The following is a 24,863-nucleotide window of genomic DNA, read 5'->3' as shown; positions in this document are numbered from 1 at the left end:
GTGATTATTGTGCTAAGTGCTGAGGGGCTTTCAGAGATGTGTTGGAGAGAAAATCACTCAAGATAAAATTTACAATTTTTCCAGAGGGATATTTCTACATAAAGAAACCATTCTTGGGCCCAAGATGTAGGCAGGAAAAGGGAAAGCAGCAAGAATAAAAGTAAAATAGATGCTGAGAAAGGTATGTCAATGAAGGCACGAGGTTCAAGAAAAGCTTCTTCTCAACTAAACATCTTAACAGAAGGGACTTGGTTTTACTCACCACTGTAACTCCAACTCCCAGTGTATATCTCTGGGTAATATTTGTTGAATGAATAAGAGTGCCAACAAGAATTACTTAAGTCAAAATTTCCTAGCCTAGACCCAAGAAGTGGGTTTTTGATGATCCATTAACTTTCTGAAATTGTATGAAAACTAGACACAGGTATGTATGCATGTGTACCATTGAGCATTTTTCTTCGCGTGTTCACAGCTTTCAACAGATATTCAGCGGTATTGGGGTTAGATGTCTGTAATTAAACATGGAGGTACATGTGCCAAGATTATAGAAATTCAAGGGGAGATAATGTGGATACCTGCTTGTGCTACTTAACCTGCCTGGCAACTTATAGGACTAGCCAAACCTATCTAACCATTGGCAGTGATTAAAGCTTGGCAGGTGAATATAGGGGTGAATCTCAAACTGCCACCTTTCACATGCATGTATCTAGATTTCTAGATGGGCAACCAGAGTTGGCCTTCATAAACTACTCCTGACTCAGCACTTGCTGTTCTGAGGAACCACAAGAGACAAGTCTATGTATGTTTCCATTCCCCATTGATTTTTGCAGTGGGAAGATGCTAACACTGAAGTGGAAAGCGTCCCTTAATCTGGAAAGAGAATTTTCACTCCAGCCTCCAGGCAAAAAGGCTAGTTTAATAGGTGGGCTTGGGCCTGGCTATACTTCACTAGGTTCTTCTCCCCAGCTTTAGCCTGTGTCAGCTCTGAGGAATCTAATTCTTTCCTCTTTCTAAGGGGACCAAGTCCCAAGAAGTTATTCTTGGTTGCCTTCTTTTCATTCACCTTCTGGGAACTTCAAATTACAAGGGGAAACCCCCATGCTGTGTTTTTGTTTTTATAAAATCTAAGGATCCTCTGTATGCAAATTACAAAACCTCTTCCAGTCTCATAAATAAGGTCATTCAGTACCTCCTGAGTGTTTTTCTAGAGAGTGGTTCTCCATATGTTTTGGATGTGCCTGGATATTTTGTGCTAGAGACTTCTCATTGGATTGAGGTCATCCTTAGTTTGCTTTGAACAGCTGCTAATTAAGAACTTCTGAATCTTGGATTATGGTATTTTCTCTTTAATTTCCACCCCTTTGAAAACTCCTAAAGTATCCTAGGCAAAGCAATATTCTATGGTTTGACATTTTAGAAGAGAAAGAAGGCAGCGATTTCTCCCCCTTCTCTCTGCCCCAATTATACCCTAACTTTTATACACATAGTCGAGCTTTAGAAGCAAATATGGAAAGGATAGGAAAGAGGAAAAGAAAGGGATAAAGGAAAATAAAAATAAAGGGTGGGATATATTCCAGAGATATTTTAAATTATCTCAAGTGAGGGACCAGATTGAATTTGGAAATGATCCTTCAAGTTGAAGTTCTAAGCTTGATAAAGATCCAGTTTGAGTTTTGGAAACCTTAGGTCTGCCAGAGTTTGACATATTGGCTCTTGGGAGATGAGACAAAAATTATAATAAGCCTCCCAAAGGGCAGTGGGAACTGACATTTATGGAGCACTTTTTATGTTCTAGGTACTGTGTTATCTGTTTTATAATTGCTGTCATATGTTGTTCCTATGGAAAAAAAAAGAAAAAGTAGCAGAGGGTATGGTAGCCTTTGGGAGAGAAATAATTGGTGATCCAAATAAAATCCTCCTTTCATTTGGATGATGCAAGAAAAGTACAACATATTACTCAAACCAAAAAGATTAAAGACTCATTTATTTTGTAATAAAAAGATTTTAAAGTGTTATTTAATAGAGTACACTCTAGGGGTGCCTGTCTGGCTCAGTCAGTGGAGTGTGTGACCCTTGATCTTAGGGTTATGGGTTCGAGCCTATGTTGGGTATAGAGATTACTTAAAAATAAAATCTTTGAAGAAATAGAGTATACTCTAGAGTAAAAATTCTGTTAACATAATTAGAAAATAATTAAAATATATAAATAATTAAAATAAATAATAAATAAAAATAATAATAAAATAAAAATAAATAATAAAAAAATATAAATAATTAATTAATTAATTAATTAAAATATGTAAATATGTAACACAACAGTTATATTGCTTTCGGTGGAAATAAAAAAAAATGCAAGTGATATATTAGTGTATTATAGTCTCAAAGAGACTTGAGTCCTTCAAATTATTTCTTTAAAGATTTGTATTTGTTAAAAATTCTGGTACACATATACACATATTTATTTCCTTTCCAAATTTTGACTGTCCTCATTAATGAGAACAACCCTCCTTTTTCTCTAATTTGAGAAGACAAATGCTGTACAGCAATTTGATTGAATATAAAAGTATAAAAACTTTATATATAAAAGTATATAAACTCACCTGTTCATGAGATTTAAAATTTTCTTTCATAAGATCAGCACTTCTTTTTAGTTGTTCATTTTCACCTGTGTAAAAATCACCAGACGGCATCCTAGTACATAGTACTTTTTAATAAATATGGGAAAATATTTAACATTTTAAGTTTCCATTCATGAATGCATGCAGTACATTCATACAGCTTCTACTATGCAGGGGGGTCTGTGCATAGCACTGGGAATGTTAAAACAAACAAAATTATAGCTCTTCAAAGAAGAGCGTAATTGTAAAACAGATGTGGAAGTAGTTACAATATGCTATGATAATTGCTCTGTAATGGCAGTGTGTCTGAAATACCATGAGAGCCTGTGGAAGAAAAGCATCAATCAGCTTGAGGTCAGGAAAGGATTTACAGAAGAGGAACCACTGGCAATGAGACTTAAATGAGAAGGGTTACTCCATGCTGAAGGGAGGCATTTTACATACAGAAAACTGCACAGACCTTGGATTTGAGTGAGTATAGCATGTTTGGGAAAATTACAATTCAAGTAGAGTACTGTTGGAGTGTAGACTGTGAGGAGGACGTACTAAATAGGGTGAAGCCATATCCTAACAGAAGGTGGACATATTCTGTATGAATGACTTTAAATTTTATTTTATTGGTTATGGAGTCAAAGGATTTTTAACAGCAAAGTGAAATGATTAGTTATAGGTTAAAAAAATTATCTGGCAGTGTAGAGGATGAATGAGAGAGTTTTGACCCTAGAGAAATGGGTATTAGTAAAAATAGATCAAGTAAGAAATAACAGGATCCTAAATTAGGTCAGTGGCAGTAGGACACAAAAGGAAAATGAAGATAATTTAGATAGTAAGATTACAGTAAGATTATGAGAGACTTAGTGAGTGCCTGAATAGCAGAGGCAAAAAAAAAAAGGGGGGGGTACTTTGCTTTGTAGGTTGGGTAATTTGTTTGGGTAACTGAAAAATGTTCATCAGTTTGGGAAAAATTAAAGGAGGAAGACTTTTTAGGAGTGAAATGATGAGTGCAGGTTTTTACCATGTTGAATCTGATTGCTTGAGATATCCAGGGAATATTTCTGGTAGGCTGAGAAACATTCAGAAGTGGCCAAAGCAGAGTATCCTGTAAAGGAGATTGAAAAGCGTCCAGAGATTCAGGAGAGTGATGATAAAAAAGGAGAGGTTAGAGGGGACATAATCAATGGCAATAAATGCAATAAAAAGATCAAATGAAAGCACTCAGAATCTGAAAACTTTGGGAAATGCCCAACTGTTGTAAGTTGAAGACCACGTGAAGATGAAAACTATATGAAGATGAGGAAATGGATTGTGAGTACAGACCATTCCTTTGAAGTTTGATTGTAAAAGGAAAGAGTGAGGGCAATTGGAAGGAATAAATCCAAAGTCAAGGAAACATTGTTTTCTTGTTTAAGAGATGGGAGAAATCTGAGTTGTTTAAATGCTGAGAGGGATGGACAGCAGAAAGAGAGAAATGAAAAACAGAGAAGAGGGGACAATTGACGATACAATACCCCAGAAGAGAGACAAGAGTTAAACCCAAGTGGAAGAGTTAACTTTGGATGGGGAGAAGGATTTTCTTTCTTTTTTTTTTTTTAAGTGAAGAAGGAAGATAGTAAGGATATGTCCAGGTATATATATATATATTTGGGAAGGGTGTGGTGGAAAGAAGAGGTAGTAGATGGTAAGAATGAGGTAGTTTATGGGGTACTTGAGGGGCTCAGTCATTAAGCAGCTGCCTTTAGCTCAGGTCATGATCCTGGAATCCCTGGATGGCTCAGGAATCATCTGGGCTCCCTGCTCAGTAGGGAGTCTGCTTCTCCTGCTGTTCCTCCGCCAGTTCGTGTTCTCTCTCTCTCGCTCTCAAATAAATAAAAATCTATACAAAAGGATGAGGTAGTTTATGTCTGACAGCTTTCTTTTTTTTTTTTCTGTGAAATAGAAAGTAAAATTAGTTGAAAGAGAAACAGATTTAAAGTTGGGGGTTCAAAGAGTGAAAAGTTTGAAAAGCCAGGATAAATGAAGGGTATAATTGAAACTGAGATTCATAATTAATATGGGTCTGTAATGTATGATTGGATTGATCCATATTTGAGGATTAGTCTAATTGGTATTACAGAATGGGTAAGGGAAATAAAACCACTCCCAAAAGAGATGATAAGTGATATTCTAAGCTAGATATCTAAGCTAAAAAGGGAGGAGAGTTTTATCCTACAGCAACATTGAGAGCATAGTTATATTTACTTAATGTCTATTCATGTAAAACTTAAATTAAAAAATGAAATGTATTAAAATATGGTTTTGCATCTTTAATTTGCCCTATTGTTTCAGACCTATCATAGTGGACAGCTTTTTATATATAACCAAAAGCCCTCTCCTGACACAGGATGATGAAGGAGCAGAGCCTGACAGTTTCCTATACTCATTCTTGTTAACTAATAGGTGTTTTAAGGAAAAGCCGATATACTTAGACCAGCAAAAAGCCCATTCTGATATAGTGTGTGTGATAAGCGTTCAAAACAGAGCCAGGATCTGCACCTAAGCCAGACATAAATGGTGCTCAAAGCTAAAATTAGGCCAGGAGTAGGCATGGCATCAAGACTAATTCAAAACCATTGTGAAATAGAGACCAGAGCTTGAGTTCAGTGATTAACTAGGACCAACGACAAGGCTGAATCAGACACTAGATCTGGGTAACAATAATTCCAGTTCTGTATTATTTAGAATCAGTTTGTTGATATCCACAAATAACTTGCCAGAATTTTGATTGGGATCACACCGAATTTATAGATCAAGTTGGGAAAAACTGACATCTTGACAATATTGAGTCTTCCTATCCGTGAACATTGACTATTTCTCCATTTATTTAGTTCTTTTTTTATTTGCTTCAGAGTTTTATAGTTTTCCTTATATAGATCTTGTGCATATTTTGTTATATGTATACCTAAATATTTCATTTTGGGGCTGTCAATGTAAATAGTATTGTGGTTTTAATTTCAAATTCACTTATTCACTGCTGGTATATAAGAAAGCAATGGACTTTTATATATGAACCTTGTATATTGCAACCTTGCCATAATTGGTTATTAGTTCCTTTTTTCATATCTTTTGGATTTTCTACATAGATGATATTGTCATCTCTGAACAAAGACAGTTTTATTTCTTCCTTCCCAATCTGTATACATTTTATTTCCTTTTCTTGTCTTATTGCATTAACTAGAATTTCTAGTTCAATGTTGAAAAGGAGTGGTGAGATAGGCTCTTTGCCTTATTCCTGATCTTAGTAGGAAGCCTCAAATTTCTCAGCACTAAGTATGGTGTTAGCTGTAGACTTCTATAGATTTTTTAATCAAGTTGAGTACATTCCCTCTATTCCTAGTTTACAGAGTTTATTTATTTATTTATTTATTAAGCATGAATGGGTGTTAGATTTTGTCAAATAGTTTTTCTGCGTCTACTAATATGATCGTCTTTTCAGTCTGTTGGTGTTCTGGATTAAATTAATGGATTTTTCGATGTTAAGCCAGTCTTGCATACTTGAGATGAATTCCACTTTGTTGTAGTAATAAGCCTACTGAACCATTCTTCATTTCTGTTACAGTGTTTCTAGTCTCTAGCATTCCTTTTTGTTTCTTTCTTAGGATTTCCATCTCTCTTACTTGTATTGCCAGTATTTTATTGCATGCTACTTGATCCATTACAATCCTTAGCATATCAATTATAGTTGTTTTAAAATTCTAGTCCGGTAATTCCAACATCTCTGCCATGTCTCCATGACATGTGACTTCATGACAGACACTTGCTCTGTCTCTTTAAATTGTATGGGGTTTTTTGCCCTTTATTTTGGCTAATATAATAGAGAGCCTGGGTTCACCCTAACTTTTTTTTTTAAATTTAAATTCAATTAGCCTACACACAGCACATCATTATTTTCAGATGTAGTGTTCAACAATTCGTCAGTTCTTGATGGTCTCATGACATCATGTGCCCTCCTTAATCACCCTAAATTTTGATAACATATTAGCAGCTCTCTTTAGAATGCGGAAATATTTAGCTTAATTTTTTTTTTTTTAAATCTTGGGCCCTAGTTACCAATTTCACGTTAACAGGACAAGTCTCACTCAATATCCAATTACACTTTCTTCCTACAGTCTTAATATTATCAAAAACTAGTCACAGCAGTAACAAATCATTAAGGATTTTTTACATCATCTGAATGCTTTAGAAAGTTTTGTCTTGCAGTATAATGTTGAGAGGAGACCTTAGAAATGGAGTCCACATATGAAACTATTGCATAAGCATGGGTAAGAGGTTATGAATATGTGTTTTGTGGATAAAATTGATATTGTTGGAGAGAGAGAATAAACAGTAACTGCAAAGTCTGGAGTCCTGGTAATGGGAGAATAGAAGTATTTTGGGGCAGAAGGGGAAACCCCAGAACTATGTTTACAGGGGAAGATGATGAGTAACATGAATATCCATTAAATCACAACATTACAATGACAATAAAAATCTAAAATCAATTTGCTTTTAAAGGCTGTGATCAGACAGATGGGATAGTTATCTATTAAAGGGTCATATTTAAAAATGAAGAGCTAAATCTTTTTTTTTAAGATTTTATTTATTTATTGGTCAGAGAGAGAGAGGGAGAGCGAGTGAGCATAGGCAGACAGAGTGGCAGGCAGAGGCAGAGGGAGAAGCAGGCTCCCTGCTGAGCAAGGAGCCCGATGTGGGACTCGATTCCAGGACGCTGGGATCATGACCTGAGCCAAAGGCAGCCGCTTAACGAATTGAGCCACCCAGGCATCCCTGAAGAGCTTAATCTTGATGGTAGCTTCAGTTTTATAAAAATTTTGTTGGATAACTGATGTTTCCTTGAATGAAGAGCACCAATAATCTGAAAGTATTTTCAACTAAAATACTTACTTTACACTACTGCCTTTAGAACAAATGACTTCAGATATATTTCCCCCTCCCCATTCTCATTCCTTTATTACTTATTTCTTATTTATTTATTCTTTTATTATTATGATCAATTAGCCAGCATATAGTACATCATTAGTTTTCGATGTAGTGTTCAACTATTCATTAGTTGCATATAACACACAGTGCTCATCACCACATGTACCCACTCCCACTCCAGTTGGATTGTCAAACCATGGGGACACAATAGTCTTGTAACCTGATAGTGGTGAAATGTGTCTTGTTAGTAGAATGTATGTATTTTAGAACTAGGAAAACTGGAGATTTTAGAGGATTTTGATCTCTATAATAACACAGGAGTTTTACTTTCTGTTATTCAGTTTTATATGATTTTCAAGTTTAAGATTTTTAAAATTTGTTTTGTTTTGTCACAGTAATTAAGGGCTGGACGCTGCCTAAAAAACATTGTGCTAACTAGGCAACTGATACCTATGTATCTATTGGAAATGTTGAATCATCCATTACTGAAAGATGAAAGAAAATGTATTTGATGTTTTCTAATTTATAAAAGTTTACTTGCTTCTCTTAGTAAGTGAAGTATCTGTAAAGGGAAGCTAGTCATCTCTACACACCTTCCCTGACCACTTACTTCACCGAAGTTATCAATATTAGCAGCCTTATCTGTATTTTTTCAAAGCTTTTCTCTCAGCTAATGTATTTATAAACATATCATACATTTGTACTGGTTTTGTTTACCAATATAAAATTGTATTATATATATTACTTTGCAAAAAATTATTTCCTAAAAATGGACATTCCTTCAAGTCTGCAATTTCTCTATGCATATATCTACATACATTTTTATGATTTTGTATAAATAGGATCTATCATACATGCTGAGTTTCTTTTAGGACACTCTTCCCTTCTCTTTCTTTCATTTTCTTTCTGCCTTCTTCTCCCTCTTTTTTTCCTCCTCCTTTCTCCCACTTCCACAGCCCTGGTGTAATTGTGTTTCCTTACCAGTTTTTCCCCTTGCACTTAACCTCTGGATCATACATATGCATACATATACACATTTCTATATATATTTTTAAAGATTTTATTTGACAGAGAGAGATGCAGTGAGAGAAGGAAAACAAGCAGGTGGAGTGGGAGAGGGAGAAGCAGGCTTCCCGCCAAGCAGGCAGCCTTATGGGGGTCTTGATCCCAGGACTCTGGGATTACTATCGGAGCTGAAGGCAGATACTTAATGACTGAGCCACCCACGCATCCCAATTTCCATAATTTTATTCATATATTTTACCCATTTAAAAATTCTATTTATCCCTGCTGGTCAATTTGTAGAACACGTTGTATAATGTAGATATAAATTACATAGGGCAATAAAAGGAAAAATAAAATAAGATGAAAACAGAGAAGGAGGCAAACCATAAGAGACTCTCAACTGAAGGAAACTGAGGGTTGCTGGAGGGGAGGTGGTTGGAAGGATGGGGTAACTGGGTGATGGGCATTAAGGAGGGTACAGGATGTGATGAGCACTAGGTGTTATATGCAACCAATGAATCACTAAATTCTACCCCTGAAACTAATACAGTTTATGTTATCTAAATTGAATTTAAAAAATTTTAAAACTGCATTGATATTTGAAAACATGCTTTTTTCAAATATTTTCAAATACTTTTTGAAAAATTTGATATTTTTCAATAATTTTCATAATTTTCATAATTTTCAAATATTTTCAAAAACAGTATGTTTTCAAATACCAATGCAGTTTTTAAAATTTTTATTTGAGAATATATTGTTTAATATTTGGAAACATTTTTATTTGAAAACATTGTTTTTCAAATAAATTACTTTCTTTTTACTTTTCTGTGACAAAATAACATGTAAAGTTGTTTTATTGTTTTTGTTCTTACTTTTTTTTTTTTAAAAAGATTTATTTTAGAAAGAGAGAAGAGTAGAGGGGAGGGACAGAGGGAGAGGTCAAGAGAAACTCAAACATATTCCACACTGAGTGCAGATCCTGATGGGGGGCTTGATCTCAAGACCCTGAGATCATGACCTGAACTAAAACCAAGAATTGGAGGCTTTACTGACTGTACCACCCAGGTGCCTCTGTTGTTTATACTTTTGTTCTTCTTCACGTAGTATCTGAGGTTTCTGGATTGATTAAGAAGACACCCCACAGCTCTAGATTGTATCCTGCATACAGCAAAGTTATATCCTGAATTTTCTTTTACGTTTTTATTGTTCTTTTTTACACTGCAGCTTTATCCATCTGGAATTTATTTTTAATGTGGTGGGAAAGAGTCCAACTTTCTTTTCTTCCAGATGAAAGCTAGTTGTGCTAGCACCATGTTAAAATGCCATTCTTTTCCCAACAAATTGAAATTTTATTTCTTATGTCATATATTACATTAACAAATATTCAGGCCTGTTTCTAGAATCTAGTTCTCTATTCTTTCTGGGGATGTAGTTTTCAATTTCCATGCCAATACCATATTGATTTCATTTCAGCAGTTTCAAAGCATGTTGTTACCTGGTAACAAAACTCCCCCTCTTCCACATTCTTCTTATTTTTCAGTTTTCTTATTTGTTTCTTCTGTCAAATGAGCTTGAGGATTATTTTATAAAATCTCCCCCATTGCCAGTTTAGAATTTTAATTAAAATGGAATTAAATGTATATATTAACTTGAGGAAAACTGACATTTTAACAAGAAATCTTCCCTCTGCCAGAAAAACTGATTAACCCATCTAAATGTTAAACTACTTGCATATTATCTGACTTAGGCACATTTATAATTATGCTAAATAGAACCACAGAACTTATCTGTGAACTAAAGCCATCTACTGAAGAAATAGCTAACTTCCTTATTATATTACACTTCAGTTGGCTCTATGTTGCCTTTCATTTGTAGTACAAACACAGATTATCACTGGCACTCTTGTGTTTTCATCACCCTACCAGAGTCTAGGTTAGATTTTCAAACACGGATTCCCACTCTGGCTACCTCCCTGAGGTGTAAGGCTCTTGCTGCTCTGGCTGGAGTATCTGTAAATTCAAATAGTATTTTGCATCATTGTAGAGTCCGCCTGGTCCTGATATTCTCTGGCCTAGGCAAAAATTCATTTTATGCTCTTGGACTCTGGGTTTTGTGCTTAGGTTTCTTTTAATGTGCCTTTAGCAAATCTCTTTTGGAAGGAGGCAATTTTTAAATAATGAAGGTTCTGAAATATATACTCACAGCAGATCATTTCCCCACATAGAATGTACTTATATAAATGTAGCATTTTTCCAAGGATATAATAGAAGCTAACATGTTAAATTTTGTGTTGAAAGAAGTATTTCTATATTTTTCAAACTACTTTTAATTCGAGCAATACTTTTTCCTTTAGGGGAAAACTAATCATTGATTAGCTTACTTTCTCAGATTATTCTTTCATAGAATAGCACTCAACCATGTGCTATTGTCCTTTTAAAAACATTCTGATCAGTGATCAATTTTGATTAATCATTTTGCTTACTATGATTGATTGTTATGTATAATACAACTTTACTATAAAAAATCAATGTCTTTCTGGAAACCTACGTTGATAAGTATGGGCCTAAATACATCCAAGTTATTCAGGTTTAGTTCAGACAAGAAAAAAGAAAGCAATATTAAATTGCAAGAAATTATCTAGAGATAATTGGCAAAAGTAAGCTTGAATTCCACTGATTTTAGCGAAGCTCTGTATTTACAGCTGATTTCTTGTGTTTCTTTTCTCCACAACACCCTGCCCATGTGTTTGAATTCTTTTTTTTTTTTTTTTTTAAGAATTTTATTTATTTATTTGACAGAGAAAGACACAGCTAGAGAAGGAACACAAGCAGGGCGAGTGGGAGAGGGAGAAATAGGCTTCCTGCTGAGCAGGGAGCCTGATGCCAGGCTCCATTCCAGGACCCTGGCATCATGACCTAAGCCAAAGGTAGACACTTAAACAACTGAGCCACCCAGGTACCCCCATGTGTTTGAATTCTTAAATTTCTGAATTCTCTTCTAATGAACAAAAATCTCTGAATCTTGTTTTCTTTGCCCTGGTAGTAACTAACCATAAGCTAGATGGCAGAATGACACTATCTTTCATACAATGAATTACTGAGGTTCTCCTAAACTAGCATATAATATAATATACAGTAATATAATGTAGGAAAAATCCCTATCATTTGATATATTGTGATGAATCATACTCTAAGGACACATGTCCATGCTTTAAACTCCAAACACACATTACTTCAAAGAGAGGATGTTATACCTGTGAAAAGATTGTATCCTTGACCATTGATCAATATTTGATATATTTTTTACAAAAATAATTGTAATTCAGTAATGAATATATAAAACATTAACTTTCTGGGGCTTCAAAGTAACTTTACTTTCTGGTAGATGTTTTATTTGAACAAAATCCTGGAAAAAGTTAAATACCATTTGAATCCTAGAATAAGAGGACTGTAAGGATTATGAACATTCACAACTTCTAAAATGCAGTTAGGTATATTTAGTCACAGAGAAGGGAAAAGTTGTTTTGAACCTCAGCATTGAGATGGGAAAATTAAAACCCAAACTAGGTGTGGGATGGATTCAAATGCTGAAAAAAGTGAGCAGATTGCTAGAGCCAAAAAGTGAAAATCTGTGGGACCTCAGGGGATCAGAAGTCTGCGGGACTCAGCCAAAAGAACAGGCATTGGAGATGGTGTTGTTCCCCATCTATTACCTTTCCTGATCTCCACAACAGCTTTTAGTGGTATATCGATAGGAAAATGAATCCTTTCTGTACTGCAGATGCTGTTTTGACAGTGTAAACGTCAAGTCTTTTAATACAATTTTTTATATTTGTTCCATCAACCCTTGAGGAAATATTTTAAGGTAAAACAATGGTGGGGGGGGAGTAAGAACTAATAGTAATTCTTAAAGATAAATCTCAATTAGAACATTCAAAAAATAAGGAATAACATGCCAAAGCAAATAAATGATGTGTAAGATTATTATGTTTCACCTCTATATGTAAAGTACTTTCTGGTAAAAAAAGAGGACTAAAATGAAAAATTCTTGTTTGATGTGAGTTTTATATTGGGAGGGACTCTGAAGGCAGTTTCATCTAATCAACACAGTAGAAGAAAATCTCATAAACAATGCATTGTAGTTAGATCAGAACAGGACAAAACACTTGTTTGCTTTGCGCATTTTGTCAATGAACAAGCACATTGGGTTAGCATGACCAGCAAAAATAAGGTAAGCGGAGATGTTGGCTTCATTTACACAAACATAGCCTCATTTATGATGAAAATTCAGTAGCAAACTATCATGCAGTTTGAGTAGTATATTCATCATGTAACTACTAGTAAGTAACTACCCTTCAAAACTGAACACAAGGTCTTTAAAGACCAAGAGTACCCCCAAGAATAAATATATTCCTAAACTTTTGAAAATAAGAGAGAATTATTATGACCAATTATAAAACATCCCCCTTGATGTCCCTGTCAGAATCAGACTGAATTGTCCTGCTCAGGGTAGTATTTATTTCATAATAATTTAGGAAAGTATGATTTGCTGGTGAGGAATCTTGTCATTAGCTGATGAATTTAACAAAACCAGATTAGAAGAAACTTACGGTCATTGATGTAAAAACTATTTTTAAAGCTACTCAAATATAACTTATTTTTAGAGAATTTTTTCTAACTTACCTCTCAAATCATGTTGAGATTTAATGGTCTGTTGTAGCCCTTTTATCATATTATGAAGAGTAGCACATTCTAAAATATGAAAGACATATTTGAAAATTGTTTTTATTTTAGAACTACTGTCTCAAAGTTGAAAGGCTTAAAATACTTAATTGACAATTACGAGATCTTAAGGCAACTAGCAATCTCAAAGTCGATAATTTAAAGATAATTTAATAAGTACTTTTTAATCACCCTTTAAGTCAAGTGCATCCTGGGATTTGGTCATGAGTTTTCTACCTACAATAAATTCAGCATAGGAGGGATCCCCCACTCCATATGCTTTAGAAATATTTGCCCTAGAAGGAAGGTATACTTGGACATGTCTGGGGCCTACACTGAAAGCTTTTACACCGAAAGCTTTTACACCCTGTCATGTGAATATAAGTTTTCAATATACTCTTGGTTGTAACTAGCAATAGATAAACCTTTAGTGGGTAGCAACAGAGATGGAAACTTCTGTAAGTCAAGCAGTCCACTTGGCTGTAAGCCCCAGGATATCAGGGACTATTTTCTGTTCTGTTCACATTTCTTCCTAGTATTTAGAGTAGCTGTGGTCCATAGCAGACACTCCATAAATATTTGCTGGGTGACTGATTGATAGACAGTCAATATTATAGTAAACTGAAGCAAGAAAAGGGTGGTAAAGCTCTGGCCTGAAAATAACATTATATTGCTATTCTAAGTGCTTTGCAAATATTGAATAAGTTAGCCCTCCTAACCCTGAGCAGTAGGTCCTAATATTTGTTTCATTTTACCTCTGAGGAAATGGACACGCAGAAGTTTAGTAAATTGCCCAAGGTCACACTTATAACTAGTAAGTGGTAGAGCTACAACTTGAACCCCAGCAGTCAGGCAGTAAAGACTAGAACTTAACTACTTTACTATCACAAAGAAGACCAGCCCAGGAGCACTCTAGAAGAGGGCTGAAAATATGAACTGGTTGGAGGCCCTGGAAAGAGGGCAGGAACAGAATCAGAGAAAGATTCTTTCTGATAGTGATTCCTACTGAATTTTTGCTGAAGCTTCGGGAGCGCAGGTTGCGCTAGTTTAAGTTTACAATTACACTAGCTAAATACATAGTGATGCAAAGTTCACAAAAGAGTAAATTAATATCTTTAAAATCTTAAAACTTGTAAAGTTGAAGTACAATTTTTTTTTTAAAGCAGGACAATTTCAACTGAATGTACTTGGCTTAACAGCTAATAAATATTGAGCCTTATTCTCTTTCACTCAGTTTTAGAGGCCCAAGATGGACATTCAGCCAGTATGCACCCATATGACATGCTCACTGACGTTCTAGCTGGGCATCTGTTTTGATAGTTAAATATTAAATAATGTATTTGTATCTAATAATAAAATATTAAATAATGTATTTGTATCTAATAATAAAAAGTTATCTAGTATAAAAATAATATCAATTATTGAACGTTCACTCTGCCAGGCATTACACTAAGTACATTATAAACATTACCCCAATTAGTTTTCAAAATGCTTCTGAGAGGTTGGTATTATTAGCCTGATTTTATAAAGAGAGGGGCAGTCACCCATAGAAGTTCGGTTACTTGCCCAGGATTCCAGAGTTAGTAAATGGAAGGGATGGACTTGAACATAGGTTTTCCCCATTTCAAATCCTGCTGTTAATTTGCTTTTCACTACTTCCTTAGGAATTATAGGATGTTGATGAAACCACGAAACTTGGGAGTCTGAGGGACAAGAATAGTTTCCTCTTTTTCACTCTCTAGCTATGACACCCTGGACAATCTACTTAACCTGTTTTATTTTACAGATAGAGAATGTAAAGATCAAACTATGGATAATACCCTTCCTCCCTCACATATAAAACTAGTCTCATATATATGATGGTTCTGACAACCAAATAAGAAAACAATACTTTCTGAATTTATTCACAAACATTCAACACTGTTATTTTTCTCTCCTCTGTCTCTCAGGAATTTGTATATACCTCCTTTCCTTTGCTCATTTCATTTTAGTTGTTTGTGGCTTCTCTCACTAGACAGTGAACTCTTTCAGGTAAAGATCATTTCTTATTAACTCTGATATTTCTGTCATCTAACATGGTGACTATTTCATAGGTGTTCAATGGTATTTTTATTTATTGACTGAAGGAAAGAACCACTACCGTGAGGTGAGAATGAAAAACTTCGCCTTTCAGTTAGAGGTCTGCACTGAGTCTCTATGTACTTTTTTCAACTAATGAAAGTGTTTTGTAGAGTTAAAATCTTTATGCACATATAAGGTTCTACTATTGTGGTTTTTCACTCCTCCATGCATCCCCTTTACCATCACCACCACCCAAAGTTCCCACCATCCCCCCCTCTTTTTTCCCCTCTTTTGGTATTCCCTAGTAACAGAATGATGGTTAATTCACATTTGACATAGCCTACTCATATGTTGCTATGTTAGCTGCTACGATTAGAAAATTAAGGGGGTGCCTGGCTGGCTCAGTCAGTGAAGCATGTGACTCTTGGTCTCAGAGTTCTAAGTTGTGAGCCCCACCATAAATGTAGTGATTACTTAGTATCTTAAAAAAAAATTAAGGAGGCATAGATTCTGCCATCATTTCTCTTTTTGCCTTCTAGAGGAAATAGTCCAGCAATTCATGAAATACGGTGGCTGATGCTATCTCAGTACAGTTGACCCTTGAGTAACATGGGGCTTAGAGAAGCTGACTCTTGTGCAGTTGAAAATCTGAGTGCAACTTTTGACTCTTCTAAAACTTAACTATTGGGGCACCTGGCTGTCTCAGTTTTTAGAGCATGTGACTCTTGATCTCACGGTTGTGAGTTCAAGTCCCACTTTGGATGTAGAGTTTACTTAAAAAAAAAAAGTTTGGGGCACCTGGGTGGCTCAGTCAGTTGGGCATATATTCCTTCATTTCAGGTAATGATCCCACGGTCTTGGGACTCAAGTCCCCCATTGGGCTTCTCGCTCTGCATGGAGTCTGCTTCTCCCTCTGCCTCTCTTTCTCAGTCTCTCGTAAATAAATACATAAAATCTTAAAAAAATAAAGTTTGGAATCTTTACTAATAGCCAACTATTGACTAAATCCTTACTGATAACACAAAATATGTGTTAATAGATTTTATGCTATGTATTATAGCCTATATTCTTACAATAAAGTAAGCTAGGGAAAAGAAAATCATCAGAAAAATCACAAGGAAAATACCTTTACAGTATTGCACTGTATTTATGAAAAAGCATGTGCATATAAGTAGATTCATGTAGTTCAAACCTGTGTTTTTCAAAGGCCAACTATAATCAGTAAATTGGAAACAGAACCCTGGAACTGAAACTGAGTTTTTTAAATGTGTATTTCAAAATATGAGCACAAGGTGGCTCTCTTGACACTTTTTCCCCCCAAAGAAAATTGGTTCAATAAAAACTGTTTATAAGGTAAAATACCATTCGTTATTTTTATTTTATTTTTTAAAAGATTTTATTTATTTATTTGACAGACAGAGATCACAAGTAGGCAGAGAGGCAGGCAGAGAGAGAGGGAGAAGCAGGCTCCCTGCTGAGCAGAGAGCCCGATGCGGGGCTCATCCCAGGACCCCGCGACCATGACCTGAGCTGAAAGCAGAGACTTTAACCCACTGAGCCACCAAGGCACCCCACCATTTCGTTATTTTAGAATAATGGCTTTTAACAAACATTTAACAAACATTTTTAACAAACTTTTTTTTTTTTGCAAATATTTACCCACATCATTTCTGTTGGATTTTATAATGAATACTGTCCTATTCTTAAAAATTAACATTCAGAATATCAAGCTAGTTCTTAATTATACTATTGTATAATTTAATAAATACATGTTTATTTTGAGCTCAAATTTAGGCTCAACCATTAACTAGCAATTTGAATATTACCTATTTCACAAAGCACTTAGAAATGTTGAATACAATTATGTATGAAAAGGTTTTTTTTAGCACTCGGCTCTCAATACTAATTATCATCTTGAACTGGCAGAAATTCTTTATCTGGTATCAAATGCAGAAAATACAATATGATGGTCTCGTTCTTTATTGTTGAAATCTAATCATATATGTAGTTTTTTCTAAGTGAACTAGTACACACTTGGCTCTGTAAGCTGTTATTCCCACTAGTTCTTTTACTTCTGTGTATTATCCAGTGAAAAGGCCATCAGATTGAGAATAAGTAGAACTGGATTTTTAAAAGGTATTTATTTTTTTCAAATAATAAATACACACGAAACACAGAATATAGTGAAAAATGATTCTCTCTCCAATCTCTGGCCCCAGGCTAATCAGTCTCCCTTCCCCCAAAGCAAGCACTGTTACCAGGGTGCCAGGGTGCTGCTGCTTACCTTTCTAGAGATACACAGATGTGTAAGGCAGAGGATGTTTTGTGTGTACAAAGATATTTTTATAAAAATGATAGCATGCTGTGGTGAACACTGTTGTTTTACTGTATCTTAGAGATTATTCTATATCATATGGAGCTACTTTATTCTTATCAGCTGCTTAGTGTTTCAAATAAATGTGCTATAATTTATTTAATCAGATGACTGTCACATTTGGAGAAGCCTTCTCTGCACTAAAAAAACAAACACAAAAGCCCCACAAAAACCCATATTCTCTTCTATTTTTTTTTTCCTGTGGTTTCATTTTCCCCCCACTTTTTTTAGTATGGTTTTCTACTAAATATATATCCTGAAAAATCAGGAAGGTATTATAGAGAATTGCCAAATATCCTATGCCCAGTTTCTCCTATAAACATCTGACATTAGTATGGCATGTTTTTAAATAATTGATGAACCAATGTTGATACATTAAGTAAAATCTATGTTTTATTCAGGCTTTCTCAATTTTTACCTTATGTTCTTTTTCTATTCCAGAATCCCATTCATGGTGCCACAGGACGTAAATTCATCATGTCTGTTTGGGTCCTCTTGGGTGTGATAATTTCTCAGAGTTTTCTTGTTTTTGATAACCTTTGCAGGTATGAACTGTGCAACCAGATGAAATTGAGGGAATTCAGGCTCTCTTGACTTCTCCAGATGTCCTGAACTGGTTGCACAGGGAAGCTAAGCACTACCAGGCCTTAGGGCTCCTGGTGCAGCTAAAACTCGTTTATCTGTGTGTAGTCCCAGACCACCGTGCCTCAAAGCAAGGCGACATTCTCAAAGAGCAGCACCTTGTCCTGCAGAGAACCCAGGCTCTCAGGCTCCTGGCAGGCCAGGAGGTGGGCAAAGAAGGATAGACCAAGAGCAGGGCCACGGCAGGGAGGGTAGTTGGCTGCTGGAAGCTTGGAGGTACATGTGGCCTGGCTGTCCCAGAAGTAAAGGGAGAGCTTTGGACTAGAACAGCTCATTTTGGGCCCTAAAATTTTTGACCCATCTGAAGTTTCTTTTGGTGTAATTGTGAGGCAGGAATTCAACCGTTATTTTTATCCTGGGTTTTGAGCCTTGGATTTGCCATTTCTTAGTTTTGTGGCCTCAGATAGATTAACCTCTTTCATTCGGTGTTTCTTCATTACTGAGGTGGCTTGGGTAATACCAATCCTATCCATCAGAGCTACAGTAAGGATAAAATGAAATGATAGCCCAGAAAACTCTATGTAAATTTAAAATATTTTACAAATATATGGTATAATATTAATCACTGTTTTCCAAAAAAGTACTCTCATTAGAATTAGCATTTCTTTAGGCAGCAAAGAACTAACCTTCTTTAATTGAGACCTCTTTTGTTTGCATTACTTTTAACAAATAGTTAGTTTTTTCCAACTGTATATCCAGTATATTATTCTTTCCACTGGTTTCTATCATTTTCTGTAGAAGAAATAACATATTATTACCAGAGCAATGCTGCTATTTTAATTTTTTTTTTAACCTAATGACATGAAGACTAATGAAAATACAAACCATTTAATACCTAAAAGTCTAATAATTAAGTCTGGCATATATTTTCTGCAAGTCAACTTCCTTATTTTTAATTTTAAAAGTAATATGGGAAAAAATTAAAACAGACTAACAGTTATAAAGAGTTATGAAAACCAACAGGACTTGACTTGAATCCCCTTATTTCCAATTATTTAATCCACAGTCCTCTGGTTAACAATTCCTTACATATATTTCCGAAATACTTTATGACTATACAACTCTAGGAAAGGATCATATTATACTCTATTCTGCACCTGGGTGTTCCACTTAGAACAGTTATCTTGAAGAGGATGTCATATAAGCACATAAAGGTCTACTTCATTCTTTTTAAGAGCTTCATTGAGTTTCGTTTAGGAGTATACTGTAATTTGTGTTATTTCCACTTTTTTTTGCTACTATAAACAATGAATAAACATCCTTTTGGTATCTTTATGCATCATGTAATAGCTGCCGTATACCCTTGGAACAGCCTCAAAAATCATCAATTCATTTTATCATCTATATCTCTACCCACTTTCCTATTCTCTCTGCTTCTCAGTTTATCTCAAAGCAACTCCCTGACATTAAATTATTTCATCCATAAATCTCATCATCTACTGGTATCTCTGAGATAAAATTCTTAATACAATCACAATACCATTCACATGAAGAAATCGATATTTCTGATTTAAAATATTTAAGGATAGGATAGATATTTCTGAATAATCTCTAAAAACTTTGCATCAATTCCTCTGCACCAACAATGCCTCTTATTTCTTTCTCTATTCTCTCTTATTTTGGTAAGAGTCACTTGGTTAAGAAAACTCAAGTTTATCATTTTAAAAAAGTTCCTAATGTTACCTCAAAATACCCATCATCATGATTATATATTTTATTATGGTCATACAACACTGTGCAGAGGAATAGAAAGAACAGAGAAGAATGATAGGAGAGAAAATAGAGGTAGGTATTATTCCTCTTCCCACCTTTGCTTCACAAACTCACTCCTCAAATCTTTCACTTATCTACCTACATCTTTTTTTTTTTTTAAGATTTTATTTATTTGGCAGAGATCACAAGTAGGCAGAGAGGCAGACAGAGAGAGAGGAGGAAGCAGGCTCCCTGATGAGCAGGGAGCCCCATGTGGGCTCCATCCCAGGAACCTGAGATCATGACCTGAGCCAAAGGCCGAGGCCCAACCCACTGAGTCCCCAGGCGTCCCTCAGATGGATCCATTTTTAGGCAAAAGAGAAGGAAAAAGGACCAGATTAGGAAAAAGTAAAAAAAAAAAAAAAAAAAAAAAAAGAGTTAGTCATGATGGTAATGCATTGAGGATTGAGTCTATTTCAATTCTTACTAAAACATTCCTGGGTTTATGGACATTTTGAACATTTAAGTATATATTTCCCCTTTAACTGTAGCCAAAGTATATCAACTGCTTCCTTGTCCCAGGAACATTTTGATGTATTAGTATAAATGATTCAAGATCAACTATATTTTAAATATGGATTTTAAAAATGAGAGAGAAAGGACTTAGCAAAATATATTTCCACTATCTTTTTTGGTACATTTTTCTTTTTTCCCCAACTCCTTCCACTGGCAAAATCTGTTTCACTTTTTCCTTTTATACTACAACTGTTTTATATCTTTACATACCTTTTCTATCTGTGAGAAGTCATCTATAAGTTTGTCAAGATTCACACTGCTAATCTTTTTCACACATTCTTCGCTGCTTTCACTCATGTCTAAACTAGTGAAGAGTAAATAAGATGAAAAATAGATGAAACAAAAGCTAAAGCATTATAATAATGATAATAACTCAAATACTGAAGTTTCTGTATTTCACTCATGGAACACCTACTTGAGCTCCATTGCACTCAGAAATTTTTCCTTATACTCATTAATAACAGTCAAATGCATTTAGTCTTCCCCACTCCTCTCCACTTGACTTTCCCAATCAAGTTTTCTCTAAGCAAATCTAAAACTAGTGCAATGTTACGTGTATATGTAGAAGTTATTTGTTCCTATTACACAAAAAACTATGCCACTGTTCAACTCATCTGGCCATCAGTATGACAGGACTTAAAATCTGGTGTATTATTAAATCTGATGTGCGACTTTTAAATATAGGTATTCTTTTTTTAAGACATTTAAAATATTTGTTAACTATCATGCCACAAATATTTTTTGCTGTATTTCCTGGTAACACCAAATTATGTATGCTCCTGTCCCCGAAATTCCTCTGGGTATAACCAGCTAACTGTTGAAGTGAAGAATGGGTTTTAATCCTATGGAACCAATCTTAAGAAATTTGACAGAATTCCAGAGGTAAACTCATCCAGTCAGGATGAAGAAACTGACTTTTGCAAAACTGCCAACATTTACATTTGGGGGGAGGAGAGTGTCTAGAAGAATCAGGATTAATACAGTCTAAAAGTATGGAACACTTGTCTTTAGGCTTTTCACAAGCAAATTGGAAGGAGAAACTACAAATTTGAAATGTAGTCGTTCTAGACGGAGGAAAGAGCATGTGCCAGTGCTTGGTGTGTGAAAGTGGCAGCGGCAGCTAGTCCAAAGTAAAAGGTAAGTAAATTCCTAAAGTAATTACCTACAGTAATTTTAGGGGTCATATTCTTTAAAATGAGGTCCATCAGAACAGGCGTTGCTCTAAAATTTGTTACATCGCAAAGAAATCCCATTTCCTTTCTCTTTTTGATATTATAGGTCATTAACAACTATTAGTGGTTTTTAAGTGAGAGAATTTTAGCTATATATTTTCAGTTTATTGAATTATTATCCTTCATCACATTTTCAAGTAAAACTACAAAATCCCTTCGGAAGCTACAACTTGATCTTTAAAGCAGAGGAATAATTGTAATAGCATCCAATAATAAATCCAGCAAAGGTCCTTTTGGGGTAAAATTTAAAAATCACTATTTGATAAATAAAATCTTAAAAAAAAAAAGTTTATTTATTTCACAGAGAGAGATCACAAGCAGGCAGAGAGAGAGATAGAGGAGGAAGCGGGTTCTCTGCGGAGCAGAGAGCCCGATGCGGGACTCGATCCCAGGACCCTGAGATCATGACCTGAGCCGAAGGCAGAGGCTTAACCCACTGAGCCACCCAGGCGCCCCAGATAAACTTATTCTTTAACAGAACTACAGGATAATTCGAAGTAATTAACGCAAAAATTTCCCTCCCAACTTTTTTTTCTTTTTGGTTCCTAACATTTTAAATAAAGGTTTTTACTTCGGTTCTGTCTCAGATCCCAGCTCTTGAATTAAACTCATTTTAGTTTCAGCTTATCTCCCAACTCCTTCGCTTTGATGCGACTCTTGGGAGTGTTTTTCTTTATAAAAGCATCGCCCATATTCCGTGGGCTGTTACTGCACGCTTTCCCTCGTGGGTGTTTGTCACGGGCTGAAAAGCCACCGGGTGCATTTCGAGGCGTCTTCAGAGCCTCCCTCCCTCCCCCTCCAATTTCCTGACTAAGGCGTCTCCAGTGGATGCGGCCTTCTTGCTCCTGAAACTAGGTGACAAGCTGGTGATTCCGTGCCGGTCACAGCCTTTGGTGAGAAGCAGAGACTGACTTGTGAGCTCCGCCTCCCAGCGTCAAACATCCCCTCAGGTGGGTGACAGCTCCACTTTCTGCCCCGCCCTCCACCCCACCCCCCTGCCGACCGGCGTGGGGCCGACCAGCGTGGGGCCTCCCCGTCCCCCTCCCCCCACGGGGCTCTGAGGGTCCTGTGCTCCGCCTGCCAGAGGACGGGCTCGGAACCTCTTCTCCCCGCCCTGCTGCCCTCCACGAATTCGCTCAGTCGCAAAGCCCGGGGCGCCGCTCCCTCCACCCGCGTCCCGGGGGCCAGAGGAGCTCAGCTCGACTGCGGGCTGTGCACGCCCGGGCCGCGGGGAGTGGCTGGGTCAAAACCCTGCTAGGGGCTGGGAGACTCTGAGGGGGTTGAAGAAAAGAATTTCCGAGGGCAACGTGGGAATTTCGAACCCACCGACAAATAGCCCGGAGCGTACTTGCCTCGGCTCACAGGTTCCCCCCGGTTTCTCACGCCGCCTCCTCTTCCTCCGCGTGCAGGTCCGCCCCGCACCGCTGTCCCCTCCCCGGAAGTCCGTTCCCGCCTCAACAGGCCCGCGCTCCTCCCGGCCCCACCTGCGCCTCCAACCGCGTTCCACCTCCTCTCCTCGCTTACCCTCTTGGCCCTTGCTCCCCTCAAGCATCTGGCGCGTGCCGCTAAGATGTTTCCTCTAGTTTCTAGGACAGGACTCGACACCCAGTGGCTGCCAGATCCATAATTATTTCCCCATCAAAGAATAAATCACATTGGCTTTAAGTTGATCAGTTAGTCAGCAATGTTGAATCAATAAATAAGCTATATTTATTCGAGAAAACTTAACGAAATAGTCTTATGAGGTACCAGAGACTGTGCTAGGTGATGGAGATGCGGTCCAAGGTTGGCTAATGGATCTGCTCTCCCACCTGCAAAGCTTTATCTTGGTAACTTAATGGTTAGGGGCATAGACCCTGTGTGGATTCCAGCCCCAAACTCTTGTTTATAAGCCGGGTGATCCTGGGCCAGTTTTTAAGTATACCTGCCTCCAATCCGTAAAATAGACATTAAATAATAATGCCTACCTCATGGGGCTGTTGCAGCAATTAAAAGAAAAGGATGCATTTTAAAAGAGCTTAATGCAGTTCTTGGCATAAAGTAAGTATTCAAAAATATTAATTAGTATAATCTAAAAATTTTGGTAAAAAGCAGTTTGAAATGGTATCCACTGCCAACTTTGCCCCTCCCCCCCCTTTTAAAGATTTTATTTATTTATCTCACAGAGAGCGAGTGAGCACAGTCTGGGGGAATGGCAGAGGGAAAAGCAGGCTCCCCTGAGCGGGGAGCCCAATGTGGGGGCTCCATCCCAGGACTGAGATCATGACCTGAGCTGAAGGCAGATGCTTAACCATCTGGGCCACCCAGGTGCCCCACCCATCTACTTTTTTTTTTTTTTTTTTTTGAGTAGGAAATGAGAGATATTTTTCACTAAGTTCATTTTCTATGACAGCCAAAATTTGGCAAGCAGATACATGTAGACTATAATAGGATAATCCATACTTCATTATCTGAAAAGCAGTATAGCATGGTGGCAAGAGAACTAGGTCAAAGGAGGAAATGGGAGATGGAGTCCTCTCTCTGTAGTTAGTAATCTGGGAAGGTTGATTCATCTTAGCAATCACCTTCTTTTTAATTTTAAAATAAAAGCAGTGGACTAAATAACAAAGTTAAAATTTTAGGATTTAAAACTTAATGATAAAACATTGCTCATCAAAATGTTTTTTAAAATGTCATTTTCTCGTGGTTTTTTTAGCTCCTTAATTGCACACAAAATATATATTTTATATGTATGTTATCTATTCATATATATGTGTTTATATATATGTTAATTTTTTTTTTAACTTCTGACTACTTAGTAAGCTTTCCTTGATATTAGCAACACAGAGATATTAAAAGTGGCCTTTTCAATTGTTGGTTCTATCCAATTAGCAGATTTAAATGTTCCATGTAACCCATATCATAATGCTTTTTGAAACAAGCCCACTTTAAGGCCCATCTAAAATGCTACCTTTTCCATAAGGCATTCACTGATCATAGCAGCTGT

The 24,863-nt window shown here is 36.3% G+C and overlaps 1 protein-coding gene across 1 annotated transcript in view; it reads right to left on the bottom strand.

The window, feature by feature from the left end:
• Positions 1 to 23,429, bottom strand: part of CCDC152 (coiled-coil domain containing 152) — a 29,468-nt gene extending 6,039 nt beyond the window's left edge. The window contains 8 exon segments of the mRNA XM_032851407.1: positions 2,601 to 2,665; positions 13,262 to 13,330; positions 19,004 to 19,109; positions 20,856 to 20,949; positions 22,978 to 23,021; positions 23,023 to 23,154; positions 23,156 to 23,242; positions 23,244 to 23,429. Of these exon segments, the coding sequence (XP_032707298.1) occupies positions 2,601 to 2,665; positions 13,262 to 13,330; positions 19,004 to 19,109; positions 20,856 to 20,949; positions 22,978 to 23,021; positions 23,023 to 23,154; positions 23,156 to 23,242; positions 23,244 to 23,429 (783 nt within the window).
• Positions 23,430 to 24,863: the final 1,434 nt, after the last annotated feature.

Source organism: Lontra canadensis, unplaced genomic scaffold (genome assembly GCF_010015895.1).
Source record: "Lontra canadensis isolate GAN:19392208 unplaced genomic scaffold, GSC_riverotter_1.0 scaffold5, whole genome shotgun sequence".
Lineage (NCBI taxonomy): Eukaryota > Metazoa > Chordata > Mammalia > Carnivora > Mustelidae > Lontra > Lontra canadensis.
The sequence above is the reverse complement of the archived record's forward strand: the minus strand, read 5'-3'. Positions and strand labels throughout refer to the sequence as shown.